We start from the raw sequence: 12,967 nt of genomic DNA, 5'->3' as shown, positions 1-12,967 counted from the left end.
CTTTCTCCTTCCCCTTGGCTTCCTTCGCCAGTTTTACCATCCTCCGGAGGTTTGGGGGCCACCCTGCACAAATTCTACCCACCCTCCTCTCCGATTTGTCCCCTCTGCCCCCCCCCCCTTCTAGCACCAAGCGGATTCTGATTTCAAGGAAGGGCAGACTCAGGGCAGCGCCTTCAGCAGATGCTGCTGCGCGCTCAGCACCAGCGCAGGGCGAGAGCGGCACTGTCTGCTAATACACTCCCTCACCCGCAGTCAGCTGACCCCCGTAATGAACCGCCTGCCCCGCCGCGGGGTCCCGGGGCCACGCCACCGGAGTCCCGACCCGCCCCACGCAGCTCTCCTATTGGTCCCAAGTTAAAGTCCAACAGACATCCCCAAGTGCTATATATACACACATCTCCGCCGAGCTATGGGAAACCACAGAGCGGGAGAGAGGCCAGCAGCATCTCTGGGAGAGTAGCTTGCAGCCAGATCCCATCTGCCACCTGAGAGCCAGGGACCCTCTGACATCCAGAGTCAGAGCCTCTCTTCACCTGAGAGCCAGGGACCCTTTGCCACCTGCAGCCAGAGCCCCTCTGCCACCTGAGAGCCAGGGACCCTCTGACATCCAGAGTCAGAGCCCCTCTGCACCTGAGAGCCAGGGACCCTCTGCCACCTGCAGCCAGAGCCCCTCTGCCACCTGCAGCCAGCACCCTCCTCCACCCAGAGCCCCTCTGCACCTGAGAGCCAGGGCTCCTCTGCCACCTGCAGCCAGGACCCCTTTGCCACCTGCAGCCCCGCAAGGCCACCTGCCTCTCCCGGCCAGGTCCCCCCCGACCAGCCCCTTTGCACCCACACCCGTAGTGATGAGCTCCCCCTTGAAGAGAGCCCCGCTGCTCAGGTCCTTCCTGACGCTGAGAGATGCCAGCACGCAGCAGCAGCATCAGCAACCCCGGCTGCCCACATCCTCCGCCTGCGCCTTCCACCCTAAGGCGGAGGAGGTGGCGCCGAGCGAGCCGCCTCCTCACTGCCGGGGGCACCCCCTCTCCGCCCTGCCCGGCCCCACCAACTGGCCCCTCCTGGGCAGTCTGCCGGACGTCCTCTGGAAAGGGGGGCTCAAGAAGCAGCACGAGACGCTGGTAAAAATAACCATCAGCTGGGGCTGGAGGGGAGAGGCTGCGGAGGGAGGCGCCGAGAGGGCTCCTGGGGTGGGCGGTGGTGGCTAACCCGCGCGCAGGGGATCTGCCTTGCTCCAGATGTACTTCGCCTGGGGCCACGCATATAGGAGAGGGGAGGGAGGGCATCGCAGCTGGGCTGTTCCGGGCGCTCACCTGGGACTCTCCTGCTGCTGTCTCCTTGTCCTAGGCTGATTACCACCGAGCATTTGGGAAGATTTTCCGCATGAAGCTGGGCGCCTTTGACTCAGTTCACATCGGAGCCCCCTGCTTGTTAGAAGCTCTGTACCGGAAAGAGAGCGCTTACCCCCAGAGGCTGGAGATCAAGCCCTGGAAAGCCTACCGGGACTACAGAGACGAGGGCTACGGGCTGCTGATCCTGTAAGTGGAGATGGGGATCTGAGCATCTCGGGGTGGGCAGGGAAGAGCACCTGAGCAGTGAAATCCGTGAGCGGGATGTGAGAAATAACTGGCTGCACTGGCTGCGCCCTTAACCTCCCTGCAAAGATGAAGACCGGTCCAGCGCGGGACTCGGCGAAATCAAGGATGCAAAGAGGAGAACGGGCGCAACAGCCGCACAGCTGATAACGCTGCTGGGCATGCTGTGTAAATACAGCGAGGTGCCAGCAATGATGGCAAAGCCCCATTTCAGAGGCTGGAAAATCGATCTTGTTTGCAACGGCTCTGCCTTGCTCAAGGCAGGTGCCTATCCCGGCAAAAGGCGATTTCCAACTTGCTTACACTGCAGTGATGCTATAAACCTCCCACTGTCCTTAAACGTGTAATATTTAGTTCCCATTCAGACCAGCTGTGCTTTAGCTTCTCTTTGCATCCTTACCCGCTGGAAGCTATTTCCTCTGAAGTGATGGCATGATCATTAACCAGACATAACTGTACTTATTATACTTTGGATCTGTTTCTTATTCTTTTCTCCGCTACTTTTTACTGTGATGAGGTTGTATTGATACCTTAATGCTGTTAGCAAATATGCTCCCAATTTGCAATCGTTTCATTAAGCTTGGACATTGTAGTTGCTTCGTTTTTAACTTTGCTCTTTTTTTTTTTTTTTTTTTTTTTTTTTTTTGCCGTTATTGCCTCTAGAGAAGGAAAGGACTGGCAGAGAGTAAGAAGTGCCTTTCAAAAGAAGTTAATGAAGCCCACAGAAATCGTGAAACTGGATACCACAGTCAATGAGGTACTTCATGCTGAAGGATGTGTGAACTGTCTTTTCCTCTTCCGTTTAATCATTTTGTATGCAACTAACTCTTACAAGAACATTAGGTGGTACACTTTTTACTATCACGCGGGATAAAACTGTACACAAAGACTACACAAGAGTCTGATCCCAAAGCAGTACAAACTGAGAAGCTGATGGCTAAGGCCCTGGTCAACCTCTAGATACCATAAGAAGCATTGAGAATTACTGTGGTGCTTTGTAGTATTCTTCCCTTAAATATGTTGCTGTAACTATTCTGTACTTTAGTCATCTATTCTGATACAAATCCACCAGAATTTACAATTGTAACTCCCCTTATAGAATAATCTTTTAAAAATATTTATCCACTGCTTTGAGATTCTCTCTGTTGAACAAAAAAAGAACAGGAGTACTTGTGGCACCTTAGAGACTAACAAATTTATTAGAGCATAAGCTTTCGTGGACTACAGCCCATTTCTTCGGATGCATCCAAAGAAGTGGGCTGTAGTCCACGAAAGCTTATGCTCTAATAAATTTGTTAGTCTCTAAGATGCCACAAGTACTCCTGTTCTTTTTGCGGATACAGACTAACACGGCTGCTACTCTGAAACCTGTCTCTGTTGAACTTGAAGAGTACTAGATAAGCAGTTCAAACACTCTGCTTAGGATCGAGAAGCTAAACTTGGCTCCAAAAATTTTTTCCCATCATTTAGGTCCTGGTGGATTTCATGCATAGAATAGATGATCTTTGTAACCACAATGGTGAAATTGAAGACATATATTCAGAATTCAACAAATGGTCCTTTGAAAGTAAGTTTTCTTCTTTATAATTGAAAATTACATTCATATTAACACCGTTATGACATTTTAATTTGGACTAAATGTTAGCGACTATAGTATAGGCAACAATCCTGTGCTAGTCCCACAGGGTTGGATTAGATGTGGCTAAAAGGTCTCCTCCATCCCTAACTTCTGATTTTATGATGTTTGCTAACAATGGCAAAAAAATAGATTTTGATAATAAAGCTCTGATGCAAAAAAAAAAAAAAAGACATGCATCTTTAATAAGACATTCAAAATCCCCTTAAATGTGCATTAGGGAATCCAAATAACTCATTTGGCAAATAAGGTGACTGTGATGTACACAGTAAGAGATGCCACTTAAAGGAAGGGATCAGTGGCAAGCCTTCCCTGGAAAGAGCTCCACTTCCCATGGCTGTCATGATTAGATTTCCCTGCTGCGATATTGGAGTCCCACTGAGTTTGAGCCAGCCGGTACAGAGGGAATCTTGAACTACCCTGAAGTATCTAGGCTTTTGTTTGTGCATAAGAATGTATCTTAGAACTAAGAATATTTTTCAGAAGGTTAATTGAGTAAGTGGTGGATACTAGTCTAGATGCTCTTGTGTAACTACACATATATATTAAATCACAGGTATCTGCTTGGTGTTGTATGGGAAGAGGTTTGGACTCCTGCAGCAGGATGTGGGAGAAGAAGGCCTGAACTTCATCAAGGCTGTAAAAACGGTATGGAGAAGGCTTAGGCCCAGATCCTCAAGGGCAATGAGGCACCTAACTCCTGTTGAAATCAATGGGAATTAGGTGTCTAAATAGCTTTGAGGAGCTGGACCTTAGTCCTTAAGCACAGTGCTCATCATCTACTCTACATACAAACACAGTTCCTGAGACAGAGTAGTAATTTTTTTTTTAAATCAGTGTACTGAATTAGTGAGTTTTATTTTGTTGCTTCACTCCCCAATTTCCAGGGCACATAATAAAACAGACATGAATTCCAGGGACATTTTTTCAAACATTGCCTATACATTTACAACTTTGCACTTGCAAAGCCACATATTTACATGTCCAACGCAGGTAACTGGACATCTAACTGCCAAATTTGCCTTCTGACTAAACTGTACCAAAAAAGGGTATAAAATAATAAACCAACCCTAGAAACATGTTTGGGCTACTGATTAAATCTTTTCTCTATAGAATAGGCACATACGATGCAACATCATTACCTTAGTTGGGGTGTCATGCCTATGTGACATTGTTAAAATTGCTTATTTGCATGTGCAGATGTAGGGGATTTTGTGCATAACAGATGCATGCTTACTCACTTTTTACAGCACACTTGCTGTGGTCCTAGTTCAAACATGAATCCTTTCTGTCCAAGATAGACACCCTATCAGAACCACAATTCTGAGCTACAGTGAGAATTTTATTTCTTTTTGTTAATCCACCTTTTTTCACAAAGCATAACTGATTGGTGATAACTCAGAGTGAACAAAGGTGTGTTTTTCCTTCTTCGTTACAGATGATGAGTACTTTTGGGATGATGATGGTGACCCCAGTTGAACTTCATAAAAGTCTGAACACAAAAGTCTGGAAAGCTCATACCAACGCATGGGACAATATCTTTAAAACAGGTAATGTTTAAATATAAATCCCACGTTTATGAACTACTGGGAATTCCTACTAGGAATTCACTCACTTATAATTGTGAGAAGATCAGCAATCAGCAGCTTTGAAGTGTAACAAAGTGCAACATAAGGCACTTTTGCTTCTTACTCCAAACCACTAACTCAGAATGTGAGAACACTGTTTACACTGCTCCCACCAAGTTTACTTGACTCGGACTTAGTTATGACTAACACTTTGCTTTGTCTGTAAACAAATGATGCATAGGGAAAACCCATCAGTTTGGGAAAGGCCCAACAGTCCGGGAACAGCTTAACTGGTGGTTCCACGTTAGTCTCTAAAGAAAGGTAAACAGACTGAAAGCAGGATATTGCATAAAACTCAGCACATTTGAGAGAGGTAGGTAGCAGAGTGCACCATGTTTTTAAGGCTGTTCTTGAGAGACAAGGAGTTTGCATGCTACAGAGAGATGTATGTTAAGAGTTAAAGAATTATGATGAAGCTGAAATTCAATAACCTTATAAATGCAGGTCCTGAGACGCCCAAAGTGACAGAGCACTGTATGATTCTTTTGAACAGCTGTTCCTGTTGATTTTGGTTCTACTGGCCTTTGAAATTAACAAAATATATTGTATCCTCAGATATTAAGATGGGGTTTTCCCCCTTTCAGACAGCCTGTGAACATTTAAGTTAAAAATTAAGCAAGGTTGTGTAGCTCAGATTATTGTAACACTGACCGGAATATTTATTCCCACAATTATACAGTGATTCATATTTAAGGTTCATACCTGTTGTATGATAGAGGAAAATATACACCACTTCACCATGCCCAGTTTGGTGCATGCTCATTTCATTGCTTTTTAATCTGTGTGTTGTGTTGAATAGTGTCTTTCTTATAACTAGTCCCAATGAGGCTACTCATGGAGCAAAGTACTGCTCACTGTGAATAAGGATGGCAAAATCTGGCACACTATGTTCAAAGAAAAATGACTTTATCAATTTGGGATCTGGTATTTACCTTCACAGGATAAACACATTGCAAAAATTAAAAACAAAAATAAAAAAACACCTAGGATATTTCTATGCTATAATGCCCAACTCTCCTTGACTTCCAAATCTCATTGTCCCCTTTGAATATCCAAGCCAATGAACTTTATCCTTAAATTAGCTACAACCCATGTATTCATAGTTGAATGTGTAGCTTACATCAAAGGTCATTGACTTCTTTCATAGTTCTACAAGGCAGAATGCCGTCTAATATTCAGTAGTTTCTTCTGGCCATCCCTGATTTTTATAACGGGGGGGATGTGGTTGTTTCAGTGCAGGAAGGGATACTCACATGAAAAGGGCAAAATTATTTTGGTGGGGTGGCTCAATAAACATTGTCTCCTCTCTCATGATCACTGGTGTAAATATATTTTTCCTTTGAGTTTTGATGAATTTTTAGTAACTTTCTGATCACTTCCTCCCCGTCTATCCCCAGCCAAGTGTTCAATTGACAGAAGACTGGAGAAATATTCTGCCAATCCCAGTGAAGATTTCCTGTGCGACATTTACTTTGGGAGTCAACTCTCCAAGAAGGAACTGTATGCTGCTATCACAGAGTTCCAGATTGCAGGAGTTGAAACGGTAAAACTGGTTTGTTTTCAGCAGGTTTTGTTGTAATTCTGGCATTGCTGATAGCTATCACATACCAGACTGAGGACCGTTCTCTACGTTCAGTGCACATCAAGATTACACACATGGAGCTGTGAATGTTTGTTGTTGGTCTCATTTTTAATATGCTCATCCTCAAAGTCACTGAAGTATCATAGCAGTTACCTAATTTTCCAGCTCTATCAAACCTTTCTGCCAGTAAGGGCAGCATATCAAATATCTAACAGTCTAATATCTAATATAGTCTAATCTCTGCATAGTCACTTAAACTGAGTTGCAAGGATGCATGTGCAATTTTACCTAAAAGAACTACATGGTGATATTTTTACATTCTCCTTTCCCCAGTTCTTGTTCACTATCCTTTCCCCAGTTCCTTAGAGAACAATGGGCAGAAGGATCACATTATTTTAGGCTTAGGCAAGACTGAAGAGTTTTCCAGTGTAAGGCAGAAGGCTGGCCATACTATGCACATAATATGGATAGTCATATTGCTTGATGTTCTGTGTCTTAGTCATCAGTGCTTTCTTTTCTGGTCATGTTTCAGACTGCCAATAGTCTACTGTGGGCTCTGTATAACATTTCACGCAATCCCCACGTTCAACAGAAGCTTTTCCAGGAAATACAGAGCGCAGTGTCTGCTAATGAGAGTCCAAATGCTGAGGACCTGAAGAAAATGCCTTACCTAAAAGCATGTCTGAAAGAATCTATGAGGTAGAACTCTTTAGATAACTTCTAAGTAAAGCAAAATGGGTTCTGTTTGATCACAATGGTCATCTAATATGCCATAAAGGGGAAAGGTATTCTAGTGGGTATAATAACTTCAAAATGACCACCTAGGTGTTCAGAGTAAAATATTGCCCATATCTATGAGGAGACAAAATCATGGTAGATTAATTCAATTTATGTATTTTACTATAGGATAACACCATCTGTGCCATTTACCACTCGCACTCTTGACAAAGAAACAACGCTTGGGGACTATGTGCTACCTGAAGGGGTGAGTAGAATTTGTTACTGTAGGTAGCTTAAAGTAAGTATTTTACAATAGAATTATCAATACAGGGTAACCACTCCAGTTTGAAAATGACTCGGTCATTTGCTGGTTACAGACTAGTTCCCATCGTTTAAGGTAGTGAGAAGCTTTTATGAAGCATTCAGACAGCATAGTCATGAGCTAAGACCTAAAGAGATGATGGAACTGAATGTTGACAATGATAAAATATTAAGATTTCCCAGAAATTGAAAACCACTGAAATGTAGGATAAAATTAGATTAATGAAATTAATGCGTGAAATTATAAAGGGAATAATCTGACATTCATTTTTCACTCTTCTCAGTCTGCCCCTCCCCCCCCATTCTGCTATTCCTTATTTTTCATCTTAGATTCGGTACTTCTCAATAGGCTACAAAGCTAGCGTGGAAGAAGTACAGTAATTCTCTATCTAATCTCCGCTCTCAAAATCTGTCCTGTTGCAACTCCACTGGCATCAATGGAGTTGCACCTGCTTACATTGGAACTAAAGTTTGCTCATATTTCCAAAGAATTTTAGGGTTGATTCCAAGACATTCTTCATATTTTCTGTTATTTCATATCTGTTGGGTGGCAGTGTCTGTCTGCTCTTTGAAGATTGTTTCATACACCCAGAAAAGTACTACGGTACTTTTTTGAGAAAATAACTTTTGCTTCACTTTTTTATCAGCTTTTTCCATTAATACAAAATGACTCACTCGGTTATTCCAAACGTTCTTAACTGACCTTTTCCCTTTGCTTTTGTTTCCAGACAGTGTTGATGTTAAACAGTCATGCCTTGGGATCCAATGAAGAGTACTTTAGTGACTGGACTACATTTAAACCGGAGCGCTGGCTTCAGAAGAATATAATAAATCCTTTTGCTCATATTCCTTTTGGCATTGGGAGGAGGATGTGCATTGGGCGTCGCTTAGCTGAACTACAACTTCATTTAGCTCTTTGCTGGGTAAATATTACATTACAACATTCTTTAAACAGCAAGTAACTGGTCTGATTATATGATTAAAAGATTAAGCTAGTGAGCCAAAGTCATACTTGGCATCCTGTAACTCATATTTTTGTCTTTACAGCTTGTTCGCAAATATCAGATTATAGCAACTGATAGTAAGCCAGTAGAAACTCTGCATTCAGGAATACTAATCCCCAGCCGAGAACTTCCAATTGCCTTTAGAAGACGATGAGGTAAAGTGGATAAGTGCCTTTGGAACATAGTAGACTCCATTCTGCTCTATGTAGTAGTATGCCACTTCTAAATTCAGTGGGGCTGTTCAGGCAGAGCGGATTTTGGCCTGCACAATCTAACATCATTGCATGAAGATTCATATTTCTTGGAGGTCATTATGCTTCGTTGCCTTTAAATAACTCTTGTAAACTGCAAAAGAAGCTAGGAATTGCATAACAGATTGATATAGCTTTCCAGCCTTTGATTGTATTAAGTACAGTGGGCCACAACAGTCTGCTTCTGTCCTCCAGACATAGCGAAAGCCCACCCGTTTCCCCCCCCCCAATTATAACATTCATTAGCTGGAATCCAATAGATGTTTTTCTTCTGCATTTCAAGAAGGCATTATCTTGAAAATATCATTAAATTTTTCCAATGTACTAAATCAGAGTGTTGGTCCATCTAGTTTCACCAATGGCAAACAATTGATCCTGACGATAAAGGCAAAACACACCAAGACAAGCAATAGAGTTGCTTGATCTTCACTTGCATAGCACTTAAATTATTAATAAAGGTGGGCCAGTCCAGGAGGCTGGATTCAAATTACATCTTGGAATTCAGATTCAAGGTCAAATAAGGCTATGCTTTGATTTTGATGATGCCAAAGTATCATGAATTTATGTGAGACTTCAGCTCCAAATAGCCAAGATACTATAAAATCAGTTGTACACAGGCCTGATTTAGCTTGTACTAAAGCCAAATGTAAATTGGAAAATTTGGTTTCTTGTAGATTTAGATCTGAGCCAGAACCAAGCCCTCAAAATAGGGTTTAAGTGGAACTTAAATGGCTAATAGGCGGTTTACTAGTCTATTGGACAAGAGAAAAATTCACCCTATGTGAATTAAGTAGGGATATTAACCATACTCTAAGCTCTGCTTAACATATACTTAGATTGTACAGAACTGTTCATTACATGAATGGACTCTCTGTTTATCCAGATTGTCTTCTGTGGACTAAAGAGCATGCTATTGCTGCCTTTTCTGGTGACAGCACATGTGAATCTGGAATGCCATAGCCAATAAGGTGCTAACCACTGGAGAAATCGCCATGGACATGCCTTCAGCAATGCACTGATGAGAAGGACAGAAATACAGAGTCAACAAACACTCATGTAGTCCTTACACTGTATGAAAATGTGTCAGTTAGCAGGTTTTTCTAAATGCATTGCACAATCCTAAAATGAAAGAACAAAAATATTGTGCATCTTTGCATCTGTGGGCCCAAATACAAGAAAAGTTGAGGGAAATTCATTGTTTGAGAGTTTTATAGTGGGCTGTGGAACTCAATATTGGGCGCCAGTCAGTACTGAGTGAAGCGTGTTACCAGCTGGAAGTTGTTAAGTGTTTGAGAAAGGAATTAGGCTCAATCCTATGTGTGTCACAAAGGGTACCTGGGAATAATCAGGCATGAGTGAGATGGTCCTGCTAGGTTGAGGGTGAGGTGGGATAGTGTGAAGAAATCTTGCCTTAGTCTTTCCCAGGCTGTTCCAGTTTTGTGGATTCAGTTGAGGATTTCCATCTGCAGGGCTGTCAATTTGTGACCTTTTAACAAAAGAACTAATAAAGAAAATAATAGAAGTACATTTCCCCCTTAAAAGAGTTTTCTCTTATAAAGCATAGAATAAGATCAAAGCCATTTAGATGGACTTGTCCATGTATTTGAACCCTGCTTCTCTGTGACACCTACACAAGGGGTTCTCAAACTTCATTGCACTGCGGCCCCCTTCTGACAACAAAAATTACTATATGACCCCAGGAGTGGGGACCGGTGGGGAGCCTGTAACCTGATCTCCGTCACCCAGGACTGAAGCCAAAGCCTGAGCCCCGCCACCCGGGGCTAAAGCCCTTGGGCTTCGGCTTTGGCCCAGGTGGTTGGACTCGGGCTTTTGCTTCAGCCCCGGGCACCAGCAAGTCTAACATCAATCCTGGCGATCCCATTCAAACGGGGTCCCGAGCCACTTTGGGGTCCCAACCCACAGTTTGAGAACCTCTGCTTGACAATGGCTAGGCAGCTAATGTGCTATGACTGCTGCTTATTGCACTAATCATAATCTTTCACTGTTTCTTATGTTTCTGTTCCCTCACCCGCCGCCATCCCTCCCAATTTGTCTCATTACATCCTTAGATTGTAAGCTCTCTGAGCCTGTGACTGTCTTTTTGTTATATGTGTAAACAGTACAAAGCACAAAGGGGCCACTTAACTAGGCCTTGAGGAGTTACTGCAATACAAATTAAAATCTTAACAAGGGCAGCATTTTGTCAAATGAGCAATATAGAATACATGTATTTTTCAGATCTTAAAGCACCACAAACAATAAGGATCCTAAATATTTCAAGGGGGGTTGTTTATTGTGGGGATCACAGTTTGTAAAACTACACACGGATTTCAATATCTGTATCAATGGGTCTGAAGTGGTAATTGCCTTGCATGTGATGCAGCACATAGTAACTAGCATATTTCCCCTTATGTCGTTAAGGTGTACCTTATTTCTAATACAGAGTTTGTATATTATGTAAATTGCTTTTTTTTTTTTTTTTTTAAAAGGAAGCCTATTTTTTAATTTGTATACTTTGAAAAGATGTAAAGTCTTAAAGTCTGTTTGCCTCCTAGAAAGGCTTGTTTCCCTTTCTTTAGGAACTGGTTATGTTCATATTTCAAAGAACTGTATTATAGTGTATAAAGAAACTTGTGAACATCCTGCTCTTCCCATGCAATTTTGTAATAAAAGTGTTTTTTTCCCCAGAAATAAAAACAGTCTTCCATTCTTATTAAACACTTTTATTAATATAATAAATATGGCGATTCTTTCATTGTAATTTATATAAACAGTTTCTCTAGCTTACTGAATAATTATTTTCCCCAACTCCAGAAATCACATTATCAGTGGTGGGGCCCTATTTATCCCCATAAAACGTGACAAAATCTGATTCCACTGTATCACACACAGAGCTCTGGTAGAGCTCCCTCTGGCTTCACACTCAGCAGGCTGTTGTGTTTGAGGCCCACCTCACTCGGCATTCTGTGCTTTAAGCTTTCTGAGTCTGAAAAGTCCAAGGTCTGCCCCTGTCAGGAGTATCTAGGCACACTCCTGGGGTGCGGATCCTCTGTCCACCATCCCCTTCTGAGAGCTGAGACACACACATGCCCTGGTCCAACTGCCAAAGCCTTGAGACTAGTTCTGCCCCCTCACACTTCCCTTTAGCTTAAGCATACCATCCCCCAGAACACCAACTGTGTGGTCGCTCTGGGTTAACAGTTCACCTCTTCAGGGGTATGTGATAGCAAAGCAAACAGACTCATGACCTTTGCATAGGATTCTAAAACAAATTACTTTTTACTTAGATAGCACAAGACAGATAAAATAATAAACACACCAGTATGCATTATCCTGCCTGTTTCTTCACCACTCTGGAGAGTTCTTTGGGCTTAGGACAGAGACCTCTGAGGTGGCCAGGATCCTTCTCCTGCAGTGCATAACTTCTCTTCAGAATCATAGAGTCTCTCTCTCTCCTCCTCCCTGGTCCCTCAGTTAAATCTGACCCCCTTGATACGAACACATATTCATCTTTTCCTCTCTCCAGCCCAAAGCTTTCTGAGAATCTCAAGTTCATGTCCCACCATTGACACCTGGATCATTTATTCTTCTCCTGGGGAATTTCCACTCATCACTTCCCCCTCATTGCAGAGAAGTTGGAGGAACTAGTCTAGCTTCAGCCAACTCATTTTCCCAAGATGTTTCCGTCTACATAAATGACTCTTGTCTTTGGTCTGGCAGAAACATGCCAAAGCCCAGACAGCTCCCACACACTGAGGCATTCAATGGTATAACAATTTTGTATCAGCTCAAAATCATAAGTTGTACATAAACTGATTCCCCAGATCATTACAAAGTGCATGTAGAATATCAAATGCAGATAAGCTGGCATATAACCCCCAATCAATTAATTTTCTGTCTCTTCCCAAGTTATTAAAAATGACGGAATGTATACCTTTCATGGGCAACATTAAACCCCTGACAAAACAGAAATGATGAGGCATATGCCCTTAAAAGCCTTGCAATAAGTTGCTGCTCTTGATGTTCCCACTAACAAAGAATGCTTGTCTCTAGAGCTGTAAGTTTCACTCATTCAGTGGTATTTTTATCATACAAATTCACAGCATTCCCTCTGGGCTTGATCCTGACAATCTACGTCATCCACTGACTAAAATTCCAGCTTTGGAAGTTCAAAAATTTAATGATACCTCTAAACTTTGATCTTAGAGTGGCTACATTCTAAAGTGTTCCTGT

The 12,967-nt window shown here is 42.6% G+C and overlaps 1 protein-coding gene across 1 annotated transcript; it reads left to right on the top strand.

The window, feature by feature from the left end:
• Nucleotides 1-398: 398 nt before the first annotated feature.
• Nucleotides 399-11,215, top strand: LOC101938071 (1,25-dihydroxyvitamin D(3) 24-hydroxylase, mitochondrial). Its single transcript, XM_005284188.5, has 12 exons — nucleotides 399-1,118; nucleotides 1,345-1,535; nucleotides 2,256-2,349; nucleotides 3,063-3,159; nucleotides 3,785-3,876; nucleotides 4,667-4,778; nucleotides 6,254-6,399; nucleotides 6,971-7,137; nucleotides 7,345-7,423; nucleotides 8,208-8,402; nucleotides 8,527-8,638; nucleotides 9,618-11,215. Exons 1-11 carry the CDS (start codon nucleotides 846-848, stop codon nucleotides 8,635-8,637), a joined length of 1,557 nt encoding a protein of 518 aa, XP_005284245.2. The 5' UTR covers nucleotides 399-845; the 3' UTR covers nucleotide 8,638; nucleotides 9,618-11,215.
• Nucleotides 11,216-12,967: the final 1,752 nt, after the last annotated feature.

The sequence above is a fragment of the Chrysemys picta genome, chromosome 13 (genome assembly GCF_011386835.1).
Source record: "Chrysemys picta bellii isolate R12L10 chromosome 13, ASM1138683v2, whole genome shotgun sequence".
NCBI classification, from domain to species: Eukaryota; Metazoa; Chordata; order Testudines; family Emydidae; genus Chrysemys; species Chrysemys picta.
Note: the sequence above shows the minus strand (reverse complement) of the source record. Positions and strands in the feature narration are given on the sequence as shown.